This window comes from Epinephelus fuscoguttatus, linkage group LG18, assembly GCF_011397635.1.
Source record: "Epinephelus fuscoguttatus linkage group LG18, E.fuscoguttatus.final_Chr_v1".
Taxonomy (NCBI): domain Eukaryota; kingdom Metazoa; phylum Chordata; class Actinopteri; order Perciformes; family Serranidae; genus Epinephelus; species Epinephelus fuscoguttatus.
Window position 1 is genome coordinate 35,212,857 of NC_064769.1, and position 21,367 is coordinate 35,234,223.

The 21,367-nt window shown below is 42.4% G+C and overlaps 1 protein-coding gene across 2 annotated transcripts in view; it reads right to left on the reverse strand.

The window, feature by feature from the left end:
* Nucleotides 1-214: 214 nt before the first annotated feature.
* The window catches only part of LOC125905549 (versican core protein-like), a 51,731-nt gene continuing 30,578 nt past the window's right edge, over nucleotides 215-21,367 (reverse strand). For both annotated transcript variants that reach the window (XM_049603569.1, XM_049603568.1), the window contains exons 8-16: nucleotides 20,824-21,011; nucleotides 19,109-20,522; nucleotides 17,993-18,106; nucleotides 17,771-17,884; nucleotides 8,390-8,548; nucleotides 7,404-7,486; nucleotides 5,436-5,580; nucleotides 3,416-3,598; nucleotides 215-3,311 (exon numbers count right to left, since the gene is read on the reverse strand). In XM_049603569.1, coding sequence (XP_049459526.1) covers nucleotides 3,085-3,311; nucleotides 3,416-3,598; nucleotides 5,436-5,580; nucleotides 7,404-7,486; nucleotides 8,390-8,548; nucleotides 17,771-17,884; nucleotides 17,993-18,106; nucleotides 19,109-20,522; nucleotides 20,824-21,011 — 2,627 coding nt within the window. In that variant the 3' untranslated portion in view covers nucleotides 215-3,084. The remainder of the gene's footprint in view (nucleotides 3,312-3,415; nucleotides 3,599-5,435; nucleotides 5,581-7,403; nucleotides 7,487-8,389; nucleotides 8,549-17,770; nucleotides 17,885-17,992; nucleotides 18,107-19,108; nucleotides 20,523-20,823; nucleotides 21,012-21,367) is intronic.

A 21,367-nucleotide genomic window follows, 5' to 3' on the forward strand; every position in this document is an offset into this window, starting at 1 on the left:
TTGGTTTTGGAACAGGGAAGAAATCTTTTTCCAACCTCTCCAGGTAACTAGTATCATTAATACACTAATGTAACATGGTGTTGCAGAAACGTACAATTCCAACATTTATTCTGGCGTCTGGGATGTGGTTTTGGTGTTTTAATGGGATTTGTTAACAATTAGAAAAATTAAATTGTCATTTAATAAAGTGTTGTAAAATGAAACTGCACAAAGACAGGTTGTGTTATAATAGTTCCTATTATTGCACACTCAGCTGACAATGACACTGAAACCAGGATGATGGAAACTTTCTTTTTTTACAGTAACTCAAATGAAGAAAGAAACAATGATTACATAAAAATGAGCTCTTGTGCCACAGATACAGTGAACCCCATCAACCACATGGAGTAAAGAACATTTAAAAAAAAATGCATATACATTGACAAACAATATATAAAATGAAAGATGTATGCAGAACATGAAGAGGAGAAGGTCACATAAAAACATCTTGTTTCACATTCCCTTATTTATTGGATTAAAAACACAGATTCCAGATCTGTAGCAAAAAGCAACCTCTACAGTACCGCTAACGTAAAACCTTGTGACTGAATGTTGCAGAAAAATGAGTGAAACAATCCGGAGCAGTTTGGTGGTGAATTTGTTGGGTTGATTTTGAGTCACAGCACATTAAAAAGCACCTGGACAAGCTGACGTACTACATGATCAGATCTGTAAACAGCAAGGAAAGTCATCATTAACAGAATCACTTCAGTTCCAATGACCTTTATTTAATATCACAGTCCATTCATAGTTTTAAAGTATACAATAAGTTAAATTTATATGGCTTCATATAGTATCTATATTATATATCCTATGATTAATAGCCACAGCACACACACACACATTCATAATAATCTCCCCTCCAGCTCTGTGTGCTGTCTCTTTAAATCTCACCTCTCCTTTTTATTTAAAAAACTTTTCTCAGCTAAAAATATTTTGTACAAAAATCTACATGTGGAAATCAGCCAGTAAAAATGGGTCCTGATAAGCAGCAACAAACTGAAACTGGACAAAGTGGAAAATGCTCTATGATAATAATTTAAAGTGATGAATTCATGCTCTCTAATATGGAAGCATAATGCATTTACTTCAGAAAGAAATATTTGAAATATTATTCTGAATTAACAAGATTATTGTCTCAGAATTCTAAAATGAAATTCTGCTGTTTTTCTGAATTATGGAGATAATAATCAATATTAATATATTATTATTATTAATAATAATTAATTATTAATCTTTTATTCTTTTTTTTTAGCTATATCAAAATTCCAAGAAAACTTTTATGAATAAAAAAAAGTGCTTTTGTTTGTCTCAGTTTACAAGAAAATTATCTCCTAAATTTGCAGGATAATAATCTTGTACATAACAAGATAATTATGTTGGAAAATACTTGTTTTTTATTGTCCCAGAATTTTGAGAAAAAAATGTATGAATAAAATATTTGCTCTCATTTTCCTGAATTACAAAAATAACAATCTCGACAATAATGAGGTAATGATTTCCAAATTTTTGTTATTTTATTATCTCCGAATTCTGAGTGGAAATTTTTGGAAAAAAATTCTGCTCGTTATTCTGAATTATCGAAATGATAATCTTGTAAATCCACTTTTTTTTTTAAAAAAAAAAGTATAAATTAAGAAAAGTACTCTTGTTTGTCTCAGTTTACAAGATAATTATCTCATAAATGACTAAAATAATCATCTTGTAAATTCTTTTTTTTTTTTTTAAATAATCTCAGAATTCTGAGAAAAAAATCCGATCTTGTTTTTCTGAATTAACAAGATAATAATTTCCTTTTTAAGAAGATAATAATGTTGGAAAATACTTGTTTTTATCATCTTAGAATTCTGAGAAAAAATTCTATGAATAATAAAAATTGCTTTTGTTCTCTGAATTAACGAGATAACAAACTTGTAAATTAATGAGGTCATAATCCTGGAAAATTATCTCAAAATTCTGAGATGACATTTTATTAAAGAAAATCTGCCTTCTTTTAAAATAACAAGATATTAATCTCATAAATTACAAGATAAATAATCTTGGAAATTCACTTTTTTTTTTAAATCTCAGGATTCTGAGACAAAATGTCATGAAAAAAATGAGTAATTATCACCTGTTTAAAATATTTTGTGAATTCTCGTTTTTTTCATCTTAAAATTCCATAAAAAAACATTTAATTCGAAAAAAAGCTGCTGTTTTTCTTTACAAGATTATGATCTATCCTTAATTAATTTTTTAATAAATTCAGAATCTAAATTAATGAGATAATGATCTTGCCAATTCTTGTGTTTATTATCTTAGAATTCTGTGAAAAAAAGTTCATGGAAAAAAATCTGCTCCTTTTTCTGAATTAACGAGATAATAATTTCTTATATTCTCGTTTGTCTGAGATTATCTTCTTGATTCAGAAAAAACGACAGCAGAATATTTCCCATAAAAACTTCTCATAATTGTGAGATAATAATCTTGAAAAACAGAGCGTGATTTCTTTTCTTCAGTGAATGCATTATGCTTCTGTGCTTTGTAGTCTGTCAGTAACAATACGTAAAGTCTCTAAACTACAGGGCTCACTCTTATAAAAATAAACCACAAATATTTCTGTGATTATTGTGAAAAACTTGTGAGGCCTCAAGGATACAAAACAATGAATGTTAATTTTCATCCACAGGGCACCTTTAAAATAAGACGGACTGACAGACTGTTCAGATCCTCTGCCAGGTCATGAACTCTGACTCACAGGCCACTGATGTGGTGCATTAAGACGACCACACAGTGAAGCCATTAAGGCACCAGCCGTCTTGTTTAGAGCGCTGTGACTTGATATAATCAGGGAGCTAACTTTACACATGAAACTTAAATCTCTCTAGTGTTACAGTTCAGATCCTGGAGTGTTTCTGGGGACAATGCACGGGTAAAACACGCCTCTTGTCCTTCAGAGAGACATCGATAGACAGTTCGTCTCTCTGTCTATCGATGTCTCTGGACCGACGTAGCCAGCCTACTGTGCTCGGCTGCCCACACTCATTTACAAACCCACAAACCCAATCAGTGTCTCATCTGGTCCCCGACGTGTGTTTGCTGCTGGTGCCTCTTCTCCCTCTGGAAAGGGGTCCACAAGCTCTGAAAGAAGTTGTAACTCTTCTGCTGCTCGTGGTTTTGATTGTGTTTCTGATGACTCTTGGTGCGATGGATGTGGTGGTTATAGTACGGGTTCTGTAGCTCGTTCTGGTTGTTGCGGCGCCGGAGACTGATTGACCTGTGGTAGGTGGCGGCTGCGAAGACGGATGGAACAGAGCATTAGAAGTGAAAACATTTCTAAATGTTGCACAGTACACACAGCCTTGTGATTGTGAACCAAGGTGACTCAAACACTCACGGCTCGTGCAGGTGACTTTGGGCATGTCCCACTGGCCGTTGGCCCGGCAGCGTATAGTCGGGGCGTGTCTCTGGATGAAGCCCTGTTTACAGTGATAGCGGAGCAGGGTACTGATCTCGTAGCGAGGCTTCATGGCCCCGAACACACGAGCATCCTTCACCACAGGGGGCTGCCCGCATGAGACTGATGGCAGAGAACAGGAAGAGCTCACTCAAACTTCCATTTATTGATTTTATGACCACTAGGAGGCAGCGCAACACACTATGAGCACATCACTGCCGTCATATCAACGCTGTAAAGTTGTTTGTAATTTTATGTTTTATGCAAATGCAACTGCTGTAAACAATGATGAGACGCAAACCTAAAACAGTGACCACAAAGATGCTAAAAAGCTCTGCGGAGTTTGCACAAAGTTGATTCTAGGCTACGTTACGCAAATCAAGGGCTTCCAGCGTGACTTGCTGCCTCTGGAAACTCCCCAGAAACTTTTAAACTAACTGTCGTTCCCAACTGGTGCAGCCACAGGGTCCAGATTTCTCCTTACTCTTTAGTTCAAGGTCCACACAGTTAAATATGTTCAGCATCATACTGGCGTTTGACCATGTTGTTGGGGCTACTTTGCTGTCTCTATCAAGCAGCTGTCCCTTCGTCACTCATTCTACAGCAGGACACGGCACTTCAAAATAAAAGCTCTGTGCCGGCAATTCACTGTACTTCAAAATAAAGTGTGTTTTCTTACAAACTTAACATGTTTGTGAGTCACCTGCAGTCCATTCAGAACGGACCCGTGACCCACCAGTTGGGAACCACTGCTGTTGTTGAACTAAGATGAAGACAGATCCATGTTGTTTCTTGTCTCAAATGTTTCAGAAACACAATCCAGTGGACTATTTTTGTCACAGCCCACACGCGTAGTGGTTGGCTCATCAAGTGTCCATTGTTGGAAAGAGTCAATGACCCCTTGCATCTAAAGATGTCCTAGAGGACACGCATCATTAAATACTCCGACAACTTCATATTGTACAGGAGACTTGTGAGAAAGGAATAAATCAAAGCAGCAGAGGCCGTGATATCCTGACTTTTAGTCCTTGATATGGGGGAAGCTCTGAAAACACGTTATCCTACAATTCCCATAATGCAACAGGATAGCTGCATGGTAAGTACCCAAGCACATCTCAACATCTCCAGGCTCTCTGTTTGTCTCGAGATGAAGCCCAGACGCCTCAAATGATGTGACTTTTGTTATTTTCTCAGAGATACATAGGATCAGCATAGCATACATTTCATTTTACTGTTTTTTAGGGCTGCCCCCCCCCGACATAGAATCTTTCTAGTTCACCAACAGTCCTCATCAGGGTCCATCAGTGGACTAGTCTCCTGCATGTTTCTGATATGAATGTAATGATTAAATGATATATTTTGGTGGTTTGAGTTGAAGGTGTGAGAAAGAATAGTATCAGTAACATTGTTAACACTGTGCTACATTACAGAGAAATACAAACCGTACTAATGAACCTTCATTAATATAGGCCTATATTTTATCTCCAAGTGCACGTCACACACTGAGCGAGCCGCCTGTTAATGACGCTGTGGGCTAATGGGCATGTAGCTACTTCCATGTTTCAGATGATACGTCATGTTTGTAGTCGACCAATGAAGATGAGTTTACATATCACCTTGGGTTCGTCCTTCACCTTCTCAAAATGATCCCACACTTTGGATTTCCTGCCCGACATGTTATTAACTAGCCTGTGGAATAACCGCAGGTACCAGCCCTGGAAATTAACCTGACGAGGACACTTCCTGTGTCTGTCCTTTTAAATTAAAGTCACACATGGTCCAGTCATATAGGTTTGGATTTATTTTGACAAGGTGCAGCTCCTAATAAAGTTTCAAGTTTGTTTTGGGGTTTCGTCGACTATCTGGGGGCAGCCCTACTGTTTTTACAGGCTGAGTTGTGTTGTTGACTTTTACCTGCGAAATCTTTAGAGTGTGTACATGTGTGTCCGTGTGTGTGTACCTGTCCCCTTCTTGCAGGTGAAGGTCAGGTGATAGTTGCAGGGCACGTCATTCCACTGTCCTCCCTCGTGCCAGATCATCACCACACAGTCCTCTCCTGACTGGAAGAAGCTGTCCGGCTGGTTCGGCCTCCAGTGGTCGTATTGCTGCCAGAACACACATTTTCACTCTTTCACTTTATTGTCAAACACCCAATAAACTCAGCTATAAACGCGCAGTGAGGTATTACTTAATCCCCAGACATTCCTGATTGTGCAGCATCTCAAACTCGAGTGCGTCATACCGAGACACTCAAGATGATTTCTGTGATTATCCTGCCATGATCGATACTGCTCATGTGTGCATATGGACCACAGAGCCACCTCCTATATCCCCATGAGGAGATGATGCATATGGGATGTAATTCACAGAGAGAGCAGACAGTGGTGCTGCTGGGACGACCAGCTCCACAGGCCCAAACAACCCTAAAGCTTCCTGCAGGAGCAAACCCACAAATCAGCTGCTCTGGTTTGTTTAAAAAGAAAAACCGAGAGAAAACAAAACTACATAAACTACATGCTACACAAAACAGGCGCTCTGCTGTACGTACAGAGCTTCACCCCGGGCAGGGTGTGCCTCTGTTCTGAATGATAACACATGACAACAGCAGAGTCCCGCCAGTGTCAGGTTTCAGGCCTCGCTTTCACTGCAGAGTCCAGCTCACATGCTGCAACAGCTGAGTGTTTCCCAGCAGACGCACAATGTGTGTGAGAATGCGTCATCGTGAGTAAATACATATGAGGTGCTGCATCACGACCAGCACACAGGACGTGTTTTATGTTTCTGCTTTGTTTCAAATAAACAGCAGAAGAAGACGTGCAACGGTGTCGCCTGAACATCCCTAAATAGATTATGTATTTGTGAGTGTAATGTTTGACCATTAAAGCCACTGATGTTTACACCTTTAACAACATTAGAAAACTTAACTTCTTAATAAAGCCCCATTTCCACCAAACACTTTCAGTATGGTACCACTGAAACCAACAGTAACCCTTCAGACATGGTACCTAGACCCTAGTGTTTCCACTGCAGACAGTGCTCTTAAATGTGGGCTCAGGGGTTTAGTGTTGCTGGAGCCCACAGGAACAACGCTCCGCAACGCTTTCTTTTTTCTCTTTAAACAACAAAAGTGTGTGTCATACAAAAACTAAAGTGATGGTCAGAGTTGTCACAGTGAAATTTAAGGTGTGCTGATGGATTCACGTCATCAACTCATGCATTGAGTAACATTACAAGTTAACGTTCCACCTTAAAAGTTGCCGGCAGTCGGCCCAGTGAATGAAGTTATTTTTTCTCAGACTCCAGCTGCTGTGAGAGGCAGCAAAACATCCTTTCATTTTATAGTTACAGTTTGCTAATAAAACTCTCCACAGTATGAACAGTGGTTACATGAGCCTCAAAACCAGACACAACTCAGCCCTGAGCAGAGTGACCGTCCTCTACTGACCAATCAGACTGCAGTGTCCACAGCTCCACCTTTTAGTACCAGATCTGTGTGCTAGGTACCCCAACAGAGGGGGGACCAAACATGGGGACGGTACAGAACGGTTCTGTTGGTACCATCCACAACTTTTCACTGTGGAAACAGAAAGAAATGTACCAATCTGAACTGAACGGTACTGCTCAGTGGAAACGGGGCTTTAGAGGACGGGGAGCTCTGCAGCTGGTCCCTTGTTCTTCAGTCCAGTTCTACGCCAAAGTTCATTCCCATTCACCCGTTCACACAGCTACTGCCACCTGCTACATGGTTTAAACACACCGATGGAACAGCCATCGGGAGCGATTTGGGGTTGAATATCTTGCTCAAGGATACTTCCACAATCAGACTGGAGGAGGCTACAATACAAGGCTTCCTTCTGATTTCATAGATTAAATATTTTCATTAGATGCTCGTGGTTCTTCCACAGACTGATCTATTGAATTGTCTCACCAATGGGTTTCCATCAGTCCACCTGAAGTCTCTCTCAAACATCTTGTCGTTCAGGCCGAGCCACTGGTAGTCACTGCCCAGACCTGCAGAGGCAAAACACATCAGAGTTAAACTTAGAGTCTGTGTTAGTGTCACAATGCAGAGGGGTCTGGAGAGGAGTGAGTGAGAGAGGAGGAGATGATGGGTTGATTTACACACTTGCGGTGTGAACATGTGCACAGCAGCAGCAGCAGCAGCAGAAGTGATAATCAAGAGTGTGAACAAACACGAGAGCAGAAATCAGAAGAGACGTTCAGGCTGAGCAGCTTTTAATGAACGGCACGAGTCTATTTCATCTCAGTGTCCCCAATAAACTGAGACGCAGTTTACATGCTGCTCAAGTCTGATTGTGTGTATGGAAAGTCTCTGTTTAAAGACTTTATTTTATCTTACTGACACTCATGATTGGATTAGAGCACAGATGCAACTATCCTCTCTCTAAACACGCTGTTTTCTCAAAGTGCACTGGCCTATAAAACAGCAGCAATGCTTCTAGATAGTCACAGAGTTTAGTTTATCAGTGGAAGGAACAACAATAGTCTCAGTATCTTAAAGACAAAATCAGTTTTTCAACAGCTGGAGTCTGAGATTTGGAAGTTTTGGCTCTAAAGAAGAATCTGTTGGTGCAAACATCAATGTGAATGCAGCGGCACATTTCTTTTATGATGATCCACTTAATTATAAAACTGTGTGCTGAAACCAGTTCAGTAAATTCTGAGTCAGAGTTAACAAGGAAGCAGCAGCAGATGTTTTCACTTGACAGTTTGGAGAGTAAACATGAACGTCTGAACCAAATTTCTTAGAAATGCACCCAATAGTTCAGAAATATCAGTCTGCACCAAAGTGACGTGGCTGAAAACTGGAACTGTCCTTTAAATGAGGCTGTTGATCGCTGTTGTCACAGGATCCTCAATTCATGCAACATCAGTGCAACATCGCAGACTTACGGTTGACAAACAGTTGCTCCTCCTGTGACAGGATGCTGGCCAGGTGGGCACCGTGCAGCCGACACTCCCTCTCAGCAGCGTCCCACGTCCGGCGGTGCGTGAAGTACTTGTAGCAGTGAGACTGAAACTTCTGCCAACCGAATCCACAAACCTCTGTGTCTGCAAAAAACAAGGTGAAAAAATACAGTGTCATAAATTACTGTCTATAACAAGACACACATCTGTAGGATGTACTATAACAACATATGATGTGGTCCAGCCACGGGGTCAGGATTTCTCTTTAGTCATTAGTTCAAGCTCCACACAGCTTAATATATTCAGCATCATTGGGGGTTCATGTATACAGTGGGGGGTTTGGGGTCCTCCGCCAGTCAGACTCTTAAATTCAGTACTCTGGTGACTTTCTGTGCATCAGTTTGTGCCATTTCGGCAACAATTTATGGTGTAAATGTCCTAAAAATAAAAGTCCTCTGCTGCTTTCATGTTTTTAACATGTGGGGAACACATGCACATGCTCTAAATATTAAGGGAGGCGTGTCCCCTGTGTCCCTTGTGAAATCAACAAATTTCAGCAAAACATCAACAAAAATTCGAACTCATTTCTGGGTTTTGGGACTCATTCCTGCAGCACTTTATACATCTGATAGTTGCTGAGACTAGTCCATACCCACTGGTAGCTTTGTCACCTTCTACCTATGCCAATCCTCTATGTGCAGTTTCACATAGATTGACCACGTCAGTGAGGAGAAAAACGTGGGACAGACAGAATGACTGACTGACAGAATGACACACTGACAGTTTCCGTGATTATGTACAGCATACCATACCATGACTTAGTCATACCAAACATTAGAAAAAACAACAACATTGGTCCACAGGGGGAGCCACAGCGATTGGTCACATTTTAGCCATTTTGAAGCATTTTTCTGTTGTTATAGCGCCACCCAGTTGCCAATTAGAGTTAAATTTCTCCAGTCACCTTGAGGCGTCCTGTTCTACATATCTACCAAGTTTAGTAAAAATCCATATGGCAGTTAGGCCTAGATAAGAAATGAGCTCTCTAGCGCCCCCATTTTGTTTGATGGGCTCAATAATGGAGGGGTCCCCTCAGATTATGTGTGGTCATATGCCTACAAAGTTGCGTGGTGATGGGTGAAACCCTTGAGATGTTCTACACCTTTATGTGATGAGCCACGCCCTCCGCAATATTCATTGCCTTATAGAAGCTCAGTTTGAGTAAGTTTTCCAACTTTTGCCAAGAGGGAACTTTAGATATTGGTCCCTAGATTATGTTCACCCAGTTTCATGCAGATCGCTCAAACTTCCTAGGAAGAGATCCAATTGAAGTGTTTTTCAAAAAATTCAAAATGGCAGATAATCTATATAAGCGGAAGTTATGGGTTCTTGAGGCAAATGTGTTCCTCATGAGGAGAGGCATCTCTGTGCAAAGTTTCATGTCTCTACGACATACGGGGCATGAGATATGCCCATTCAAAGTTTGACATTTCAATGGGTTGCTATAGCGCCCCCCTTTGGTCAATTGATGTAATATTGCTTCATTGGCATCCTCCCATGACCCTCTACCACTGTGCCAAATTTCACATGGATTGACCAAGTCAGTGAGGAGCAAAACGTGGAACAGACACACACAGAGTTTTCGTCAGTATATAAGATGTCACAACAAGCTGAGCAGTCAAGATCGTCACCCTCAGACCTAAACAAATATCAGTCCATCAGTTATTTATCATGACCACATCTACCTCCTTAAACATTCTCATTTAAGCAGCTATATTTATCTGGGTTTCCCACCAAAAACTACATTTTACAAGATTAGCTGTTAGTTCTGGCCACCTGCTGCTAACTGCTAACAGCTAGGGCTGCAATGATTAGTCGACTAATCAATGACTAATTGACTATTACAATGATCGGTGACCATTTTAGTAGTCGACTAATCGATTTGAGTCATAGAAAAGTACTATAAAAGTACCCAAATTCTCTTATTGCAGCTTCTTACGTTCAAATATTGGCAGCTTTACACACTCTCCCATGACGGTGAACTAAAACCCGTGACATTAGGTGACATAATTTTGAGGTCTGGGAGAGACAGACCGACATTTTTCAACATTTGAACACATTTTTCAATAAAATGATTTGTCGACTAATCGAAGAAATAATCGACAGATTAGTTGACAATGAAAATAATCGTTGCAGCCCTACTAATAGCTAACGTTAACTAGCTCTCCTCCTGCTGATGTCAACACAGATTTGTTGTTTACGATGTAGCGTTATCAGGGAAACAACAGGGTGCATCCTCTGACATGTCGATAGCGAGTTTACGGCGGCCTTTTGTCCTGAAGGTGGCCCTGTTTGTCCAAGACACATTTTCTATTGTCCCTGGGACGTCAGGACGATGTTCGTCTCGAGCTCTGCTTTTCAGCCTGCGTAAAATTGATGTGACACAACAGAAAAAACATCGGCCACTGCCGTCAATAAGGTGAATATCAGCTGACACAGACGTGCGTCTGATAAATGGGTACACTCCGTGATCAAACTGTCTCATCTCTGTTTCCATTCGACCTCTGTTCAGACCAGAGACAGAGAGAGCTGAGGTCCAGCTGCGGGTACAAAGGCCTCTCACTGAACGAACAGTTGGACTTCATTAACCTTCACAACTCTCCAGTTGTCTGCAGGTCAAAAGCGCACAAACACACACTAACACACACACATTTAGTCCGATATACAACAACTGCATGCCGTATAATCAGCTCTGTGCTTTGTCAGGCTCAGTAAACAATGGATGTTTTGTATCAGTGGCTTCAGACTAACGCGCGTGCCAGTAGAGCCGTGATGGAAAGCTGCTGTCGAGGCTTCGGGGCATTCGCTATCATCAACCCGCCTCATCGTAATAACTCCGCTGTGCAGCCACCTGGAGGGTCAGGTGAGGTCTCTGGAGCTTTAATTCATGACTCTGCTGCTGGCAGTTTGAGAGCACAGAATCAGTTTAGGACAGAAAGCCAGCCTAAACACAGCTCGGTCCAGGAGATGAAGGAGAAGTTGAGTAAGTCCGAGGCAGTATTTAGCCGTATTTACCACTGATTTAATGCCACACAGCTGCAAAAGCTTTCTGGCAGAATAATGCAGCAATTATCTGTTTTTTCTCTCCATCTTTCCACTGGCAGAAAGCTGCGAGAGAACAGCTGTGTGCGTCTATCTGCTGCTGTATGTATCAGGATGGATGGAACACACACACATCTACGTGATGTTGTGCACACTGCATATATCCTGCATACATGGATGCACATGATGGAAACACCCTGCAGACTGGGAATACGGGTGCGGGGGTTTCCACTTTCTGTTCACTCCACCTCTCAGCTGAGGACGGACAATAAACAGAAGGAAAGACAATAAAAGGTGGGAAAGAAAAACATTCTTCATCTACTGTATATTCCCATTGTTTTTCTCTTCTTATATATATTTTAATGTAGGTCAGATCGTCATGGTAAAAGGTCTCAAACTTGTGATGTCATAGAGTATGAAGTCTGGAGCTGCTCCACAGACGATGAACGGGAGCCTAATTTTGTGGCCCCACAGTGTTTGTTTTCTTCTTCATATTCAGATTTGCTTTATTGTATCGTAGCGTTCTCAGTTCTGAAACACAAAATGTGCCCATATAGACCGAATCAAAGTGCGGCTCTTTTGCTTTCCAAGTTATATGGAAATGAATAACCATTCTATTTCTTTAAACATTTTAATTTTCATTTATTGTTGCATTGTTTTGACTAATAATGTAGGAGCTAAGTAGAGTACTGTAGTCGCGATATTTAACCCAGCCTGACCTCGCTGATGCGCTTGCTTTGGTTGATGCCACAGCCTCCAGCCCCTTTTACACTGCCAGATTTTCGGCGAATGTTGGGCCGTTTTGCCGGCAAACTGCGAGCGCTTATACACACGGAGCCGGACTGGGGAGTTGATCCGAGGTGCCCAATTTTCCGCCTTGTAGGGTAGACATATTGCTGGAACCCTTGTTTAAAAAGACAGAGGCGCCCTTCCGCCACAGGAGGAGCTGTTGAAGACTTGTGGGAGGAGCTGTTGATGACGCCGCACGTGCGACCCACTGGCGGTGGATAAACAGGAAACAGCTGATAGCAGGAATTAGCGAGCAGCTAGTAGCAAGAGGGAAACGCAAACCTGACAGACACTGTAAAGATGAGCAACTGGGGAGACAAGGAATTGTGCGCCCTCTTTGTCCTCGCAAACGAAGAGGCCATTAACCGTCAGATGACGGGGACGGTGAAGGACGGACCAACTTATGAGAGAATCACTGAAGGACTGACCAGCCGCAACTTCCCTCCCACGTCACTGTTTACGTCACACGCTGAGCTACACGTTTTGTTACTTGCTCACGCCCCCCATTGCCCCGAAAAAGGCGCATTCTGTATAAACAAAAGTAGGTAGGCGGCATTTTGCTGCACTCCCCGATTTTGTTTTTATACTGCCAATGCTGAAAGAAGTAGGGCTGTCCCGAATACCATTTTTTAACATTCGGACCTTGGGCAGAATTTATAATGAATATTCAAATATTCGTTCACGGCGGGTGGCGGACTCCGCGTTTTTTTCGGACCTAATTGTATTGTGGAGTTTTGCACAGCGGCGACTGGATCTTTGCTCTCAAACCACAAAAAAATGTGATGGCACAACAGTCTCCTTCAGTACATTATTCTATGCTTTCTTTTGATTTTCACATTGGCTAGTCATCCTGTTTAATTTGTCTTCTGATTAAATCAGAACCGCTGAAACAAGTTGTAGGAAGCTGCTGCAAGTAATTGGTTGCTGGCAGACACTCTGTGCTGCAATAAAATGGTTAATCAGCAGTGCCGTGCACTGTAGAGCCGATGCGCTGCTGGTTCTGCCGGCCTGAATAGAATATAATGTCTATAGCCTTACTGCTGTGTGTACAGCCTTATAGACTGAGCTGAGCAGTGATGCGTGGGTCGCCCCGTGACCCGCTGGACCTGCAAATGGACCTGCGGGTCGGGCAGCAGTGATCGTCTGTTAAATCGGTCTGTAAATGATATTTTGACATTATTGGCTATTACTGTCATGGCATCCGAAGGTACTGATGTGTTGAGCAGGTGACAGTCCGCGGTCGTTTTCAAAACACACTTGTGTCACGCACTCCCAAAGAAACTTGTTGAAACTTTAAACAATAATTTATTGTACAAAACGGGGGAAACAAACGTTGACAAAAACGGTTCCATAATTCATATTAAATTCAAAAGATAACGAAAAAACAGCTACAAGTTAGAGGGAATAGTGATGAAGTGGTAAAACTTGGCATTGATCCACAGCCTCAGACGGATGCGCTCAAGTGTGCCGTGCGCACAAGCTCAGTTGGTAGGCGATACTATATTTTCACATTTTTAACAATGCAATTTAAAAGTTTTGATTTTTATTGATAACCTACATTTACCAACAACAAAAGACTACATTTAGCACCAAAAATATATATATGTAAAAAAAAAAAGTAAATAAAAAAACAAATATCGAATACCAAATTTTCATAACGAATACCGACCCATAGAAACGATTATTCGAATATCCGAATATTTGGGTACAGCAAATTTGTACACTTCCTGTCTAAAAAGGGCTTCCATTTGTTGTTTTGCATTCAGAAAATAACAGTCATCATAGTTATTCACACCAGCATGAATAAATGTCCACTTCTTCATTTTCAGCCAAAAAACGAACACACAGCTTTCAGCACGTCGAACAATCTTCTGCGCCACAGCAGTCAAAAACCATTTGCCCTTCCAGGGTCAAACACCTGACCGCAACAATGTCCTTCTCACCTTTATTCACTGAGCCCAAAATACCTGCACATGCCAACCAGTGTGCACTCATGGTAAATACAGTTACTGTCTGGTTAGTGAAATGACATATTCGGCTCGACTTGTACTTGTAATGAAGTATTTTGGGCTCAGAAATATGTCAGTTGAATCAGATTCGGCTGTTCAATACTCATATTCGATGATTTTTAGAGTCTGAACGTGTTCAGCTGGACGTTTAGTAGAACAGCAGCATTCATGTAACACAGTGTATAAAGTCATATATATGAAGTAATTAAAATGAGCTCCACCTTAACTGCAACATTAAAGTGATGAACTCATTAATGCATCTTAATCATAATCCAGTAATATACTGGTAATATATATTATTATGAAATGCCCATTCTGCATAATGAGGACTTTTTCGTATATTTTGATGCTAATACTTTTACTTAAATAACATTTTCTTTCATAACTCAAGATCTAAATACTTCATAGATCCACCACTGTTTAGTATTCTCTGAATAAATATAAGTACATAAATGTGTGTGTACAAGTATATAAAATGCACAAAGCCTGCTTCCCTGTCTGATTAAAGTGCGCTCTCACCCTGCGATAAGCTGAACAAAAGTTTAAGAATTCAAGTTCACTGATAAAAATCCCAACAAACCTTTAACAATGATTTATTTTCTACTTTAGGAATAATACCCCGACGATTAAATCTGTTAGTACAACTGATGCTAAATCAGCCTTCAGTTCAGTGTTACAATAACAAGCAGCCCCCACTATTAGAAACAAGGAATGTGACCTTATTATTCCAATTATTTTTGTTTAAATAATATTGAGAGAGACATCTTTTTCATGGAAAATATTAATCCTTGGAGTCCGCTTGTGCGCATGAACCTCGATTAGTTGCTGAGTAATGACAGAAATATTGGACGAGAGGCTGGAACTAATCTGCAGAGGAGCCAACGCCCAGTGCTGGAGCACAGCTGAGCACTACACACTGTCATGACTGGAGACTACACGCTGTATCCACCTGAGTGCACGTCTGTCACTGTGTGCACCAATTAATCTACATATTTATTAGCTTGGGGCGCTTGGGCCATCAGAAGTCTGACAAATGGTGGAACGTGAGCAGTGAAATGAAAATAACCTCTGTCTCCAGGTTACACAAACTTATTTCAAAGACACGGCAAATTGAAAATCCAAACAGTCCATTCAAAACATCCATCACAGTTTATAAACTTCAGTTCTGACCGACTCTGCTAACTATAGTGTAAGCTGCAACAAGGGATCATTACTAACATTTCAAAGGTGAGCTCACTTTCAGTTTGACCTCCAAATAAATTTGTTTAGGTCAGTGGTTCCCAACTGGTCCATTCATGGGGTCCAGATTTCTCCTTAGTCATTAGTTCAGGGTCCACACAGTTTGATGTATCAGTGTCATACTTGTGTTTGGCCATGTGGACGAGCTAGTTTGCTGTCTCTGTCAAGCAGCTGTCCGTTAGTTACTCACTCTACAGCAGGAAATGGCACTTCAAAGTAAAAGCTTTGTGCTGAAAATTCACTGTACTCAAAAATAAAGTGTGTTTTTACAAACTTGACATGCTTGCGAGTCACTTGCGGCTCATTCAGAATGGACCTGTGACTTACTTTTGGACCATGGCCCACCAGTTAGGAACCACTGGTTTAGGTAATCTGGATAAACTCTGGGTTTGTTTCCAACTTGTCTGGTTTAATTTAATTTTTCTTGATGCAAACGTGTACTGGTGTGATGACACACACAACAGTGTCTGCAACCGGAAAAGCATCCAAGGGTGCTCCAAGCACGGGCTTGACCCTCTCTACGTGCGCCCTCGACCGTCCCTACACGCATGCTCAACTCTCCCTACCTGCTCGATTTTGCTCAACACTTGCACGATATCGAAAGTAGCACAATGCAAAACATTGCATTTTGAGACTGGAGACGGGGACAGTGCCTGAGGTCTCCCAGAGCCCTTGTTCTATTCTACAGCTCTGGGAGAAGTCGAGTGCGCGTGTAGACACGGTTGAGAGCGCACTCGACTGTGCTGGCAGACCTCAATTTGTGCGTGCAGAGCAGAAATGCTCCCTTGCAAGGATGTTTTTCCGCCCGTGGATACTGTTGTGTGTATGCATGGGTTTTGAGACTAATTAAATGCCATAGTTATCACTCTACTGAATGGACATTATCAGCCTCATAGGTAAGTGTTAAAAGAGGCCTGCTACACCTACTGGTCGGTTCAGAACGCTGTTAGTCCATTAAAAGGACGTGTTTATTGTTAGGTGGTGACCTCTAGTGGCCAAAGTAATTATGACAGGCGCAAAGGAGGAAGCCAGGTGACGTAGTATTTGAGAGACAAAGTCTGTGAAGGCCGGAGGTCAGGGTGGATGGATGGTTTAAACAAACACAGGACAGTACGCGATTTTAGACACAGCATTGGTTTCACCCAGGATACATACAGCGTGTCCTGGGTGAAACCAATGCTGTGTCTAAAATCGCGTACTTCTGTACTTACACTTCATATTTTGAGTGCGTTCACACTGAGAAGTATGGAAAAATGCAGTGCACTATGAGTACCCAGATGGTGCACTCAAAATGGTCAAGAAGCTGAGTGTGGAACTATGGACACTTCTCGCCCTCAATGGTCGCCATCTTGGCTACATAGCGGAAGGGAAGGGACCACTTTTCAAACTGCAAATGGCGGCTGAGGACTGTGCGACTGTGAATGTTTCTGCATTGTACAAATACGTGTGGTTTTTGCACTAAGCACCACTATACTGTTGTCGGGTATAAGCCAGCAGTATGTTGATTGGGTTAATTTAGCAGTCTGTAATGATTTGGTACCGCGAACGATAACGTGAATGCCAATGCTAGTTTGCTAACTAGCTAATTTGCGGCCGTCATTTCCGTTAAGTGCCGTGTTTGGTTTGAGACAACACTACCCTAATTTGCACACTACGCCAATGAGTACATAGTGCACATAGGATGCTACATGGAAGTGTACTGACCGAATTATGTGATTTGAGACGCACTGCAAATGTCAATGTTGAGTTATTTTACTGTACGTACATAAGTTTGACACATCAAAAACGTACTTATTTTAAGGAAAGATGCTAACTATACTTACTATTCTGGTACATCTACTAGTCACTAATTTTGGTGTAATACAGACTCTTAATCTGAGTCCAGGCCTGACTGAGGATCTCCGATGTTTCCTCTAGCGCTAACGGTAACACTTACATCTCGGTGATGCGGACGCCAGATCCTTGATTTCTAAATGCCTCCAACCCCTTTTAAAATTTTTATTTTTGCTTTTATGTTGGAAAACTGAAACAAAACATGAGTATTAGTATTTTACTTTAAATGTGTCTGGAGTTGGACTTTTAATAACGGCCAAAACTAAGACAAGGCCCAAATTTAAAAGCCGTATTTTCCATTCACTATTTGTCTGACAGAGACTGCAGCACTACCTTGACTTTGTACATTCATAGCGTGACAGTAGCACTCTGTCGTGGCTCAGGTGCAGCTGACCTTGTTCACAGAGCTCTCCTGAGTAGCTGGGCAGGCAGAGACAGGTGAAGGAGTTGACTCCATCCAGACAGGTGGCTCCATTTAGGCACGGGTTACACTGGCACTCATCAACATCTGCAGACACACAACACAGGCCACATTATCCCGCATCATTCATCTGTCAGTATGGGGTCAATATGGTTAGCTTAAAGACAGGACGTGTGTGTGTGTGTATGTGTATACCTATTTCACAGAGCTGCCCAGTGTATCCAGGTGCACACACGCAGATATTTTGTTGCCCCTTTTGGTAGCAGGAGCCTCCATTGTGACACACACTGGTTGAGCACGGCAGCAGATCTACACAAACGACACAATGCAAACATGAGTCTGTTAAATAACTCCAGTAACATGAATCACTAGCAGTGCTATGATGTACTGCAGTTTAGGTGTTCTCCATAATTAACTATTTATTAAACCCTGACCAGAGACTGTCCAATAACAGCTTAGCAACAGCAGCGGTGGAATGTAACTAAGTATATTTACTCAAGTACCTCTTTAAGGTGGCTGAGAGGGAAGTTGCAACCACAATAAACCAAAAACACACGAGCAAAAGCTTCATGAATCGTCTGCTCTAACGTTAGCATGCCCGGCTAACTACTACACTACTTCCCAAGCTTAAGAACATCACTTAAGGTGGTGACATTATTTTGTGAGGTTACAGGTGGCATTTGATATGATTTATATGAGAGCTGACTCTGTCATCGCAAAGTGGAGGGGATTGTGGATGGTGTGAAGACTTTTTGGCAAGTCACTGCTGTGTTTTCAGGCACCAAACACGGGTGTTTTGTGGCGACATGTTGCCATTTTTCCAGTGGGGATAGTGCCACAAAAAGTGGTTATTTTTTGCAGAGACGTTGCTGCATTTCCGGTGGGGATAGTGGCACCAAAAATTTATTGTTTCGGTTTTTTTTTACGGAGACTTTCTTGCGTTCTCTGCCGGGATAGTGGCAGCAAAAGTGATTGTTTTTTGATTGAGACATTGCTGCATTTCCTACAGGAATAATGCCACAAAAAGTGGTTGTTTTTTACCTAGACATTGCCATCTTCCAGCAAGGATAGTGTACTCTTCTTCAACGTTTGCTTTACTTCCTGGATTTTTCCCACATGGAAATTCTGACCAATCAAGAGCAGCTTTCTCACACAAGGCATTTGATCTGGTCCGCTTGTAAATGCTGCCGTGAGAACACGAACCAACTCTAGGCAATTATACAACTTTGGAACAACACGAGTCCCTGATTCAGACCAAAGGAGACGACTCTAGGGCTGAGAGCAGCCTAAAGAACAATGAGGATCATGTACCTTGGACGTTCACAGTGCTGGCCTCCACAGAATAAGTGGTGCTGTCTGGGTGCTCTGTGGCTGTGAGGATCCTTTCTGGTATCGGCGGGCGTGACTCTGGCAGAAGGGGGGCAATCTCTGTGTCATAGTCCACAAATTCATCATCTGGTAGAGGTGTGGCAGCGGGGTCGGGGCTCAGAGCCCACTGGGGGACGGAGTGGGTGATGCGGTCGAAAGTGTACAAGGGCGAGGTGGTGGAAAGCATCGTCTGGGTGGAGGTGGTGGTAGAATGCTCAGTCTGGTCTCTGTGCAGCTCACTGGCAGGTGGGGTGTGGTCTTCAGGGGTTGTGGCTGCAGACTCGGCCATAACAGCGGGATGTTTCTTATCATCTGTGGCAACATGGGAGGGGTGTGTGGAGAATTCTGGTGTGCTAGGCTCTGAGGTCACGTCCTTAATGTCTGTGGCGAGTGTGGTTTGATCCTCAAAAGTCACAGCTGCCACATCTGGTAAAACAGTAAAAGTGACCTCTCTCTGAGGGTCACCCAGACCACCCTGCTCCCCAGAAGCCTCCCCCTCTCCAGACAGCTGCTCTGCACCTGAGTCTGCCTCTGTGACTGTGTCAACAGCCGGCACAACTACAGGCCCTTCTGTTACTGTCGTACTTGCTGCAGGTGTCGGTGATAGCGTGCTGGCAAAGCTGGGCGTCTCCTGTGGGTCTTGTCCTGACGCTTCGTCCTCTCCAGAGGCAGATCCTTCGAAGTCTTCTGTCTGCGTCTGTGTCTGTGTGGTTGTCTCTGGTGACTGTGTGTCTGGTACTAAAGTAGGAAGCTCCGGCCCTTCAGTCTCATCAGTCATGACACCAGACTGGCTTTCTGCAGCCGGGGTGGGCAGAGCGCCGTCTGCAGAGCCCTCCTGTGTAGTCTCATCAATGCCACGGCTTGCAGAGCCTTCCATGTCCTCGTAGGTGGAGATTCCAATGGTGACAGGCTGGGAGACACCGGGAGGGACTGGTCCTGATGGTGTGGTGGGTGCTGCTGATGACACTGAGTGAATATACGGGGTCATGGTGGTGGTTCTTGTTGCTGTCTGATCACCTGGTTCTTGAGTTTTGACTTCCTCTAAATCAGGAAAGACATCAGGGGCCGTGTCACCGTCAACGCCCAAGTCTGGAACTACATCTGGGTATGTATCTGGATGAGGGACTGTCTCACTGGTGTCCTCTATGGGTGTCTCCTCTGTAGGTGTCTCTTCTGTTTGGATTTCTATGACACCGTAGTCAAAGGTCGTCACGCTCTCCTCATCCACCTCTTTCTCTTTTTCTTCTTCTTCTTCTTCTTCTTCTTCTTCTTCTGGCACCTCCTCTACCTGAACAGGTGTGGCTGTCTCAAACTGGTCTCCTCTGGCTTCCTCCGGCAGCTTTGGAGCAAACGTCACCTGAATGGAACAAAGGGTAGATTGATTGTAACTTTGGACGTCGTTCCTATCAGCGTTATTTCATCAGTGAAGACTATGACCAAAAATGTTGACTGACAATCTGTTTTTCTCAACAACATCTAAACTAAATAGAAAAGTAGTGATGTTATTGGACATTTTAACTGCTTATCTCTTACTAAACCCAGACAGTGAACAGTATGTTCAAAACCAAGAGAAATGACGCCCAAAACTGCAAAAAAAAAAAAAGACCCAATTTAAAATTTTAATCTGTTGGTGAAACACTTCAGTGTATGGATGATACCTCATGTTTTCCATTGACAAAGCTGACAGTTGGAGGCAGACTGATGGGGGAAGCGTCCAGAGAGTCGAGGTCTCCGCTGCTGTGGAGAACAGCTTCACTAGAGATCTGCGACAGGTCAGTGATCCGTGGGAATTGTGAGTGGGAGCCGTCGACCACAGGCTGCTTTAAGATGTCCACGATCTGGTCAACTGACAGACGAACAGGAAACAGACAAACAAGATGCCAAGTTCAAAAGTCAAGTGGAAGAAATGCGGCAAATACGGCAAAAGAAATGATAATTTTGTTTGGTTATTCCTCCATTAATGCACTTCGACATTTTCTATCACATCTGTAGGTTTGGACAAAACAAGCAGTTTGAGGACGTGACTGTGTGTTTGTCTGGGAAGTTTTGAGGACATTTTTCTCACAATTTTCTAAAAGATGATGAAAGGGGAAAATGAGTAAAATAAACGATAATGAGTCAGTATTGTTATGTTTCAGAGATGGAGAGAAAATTTTGCTAATAGTTTAGCCTTTAGCTAAAGGAGTTAAAGGCTCACGGCTG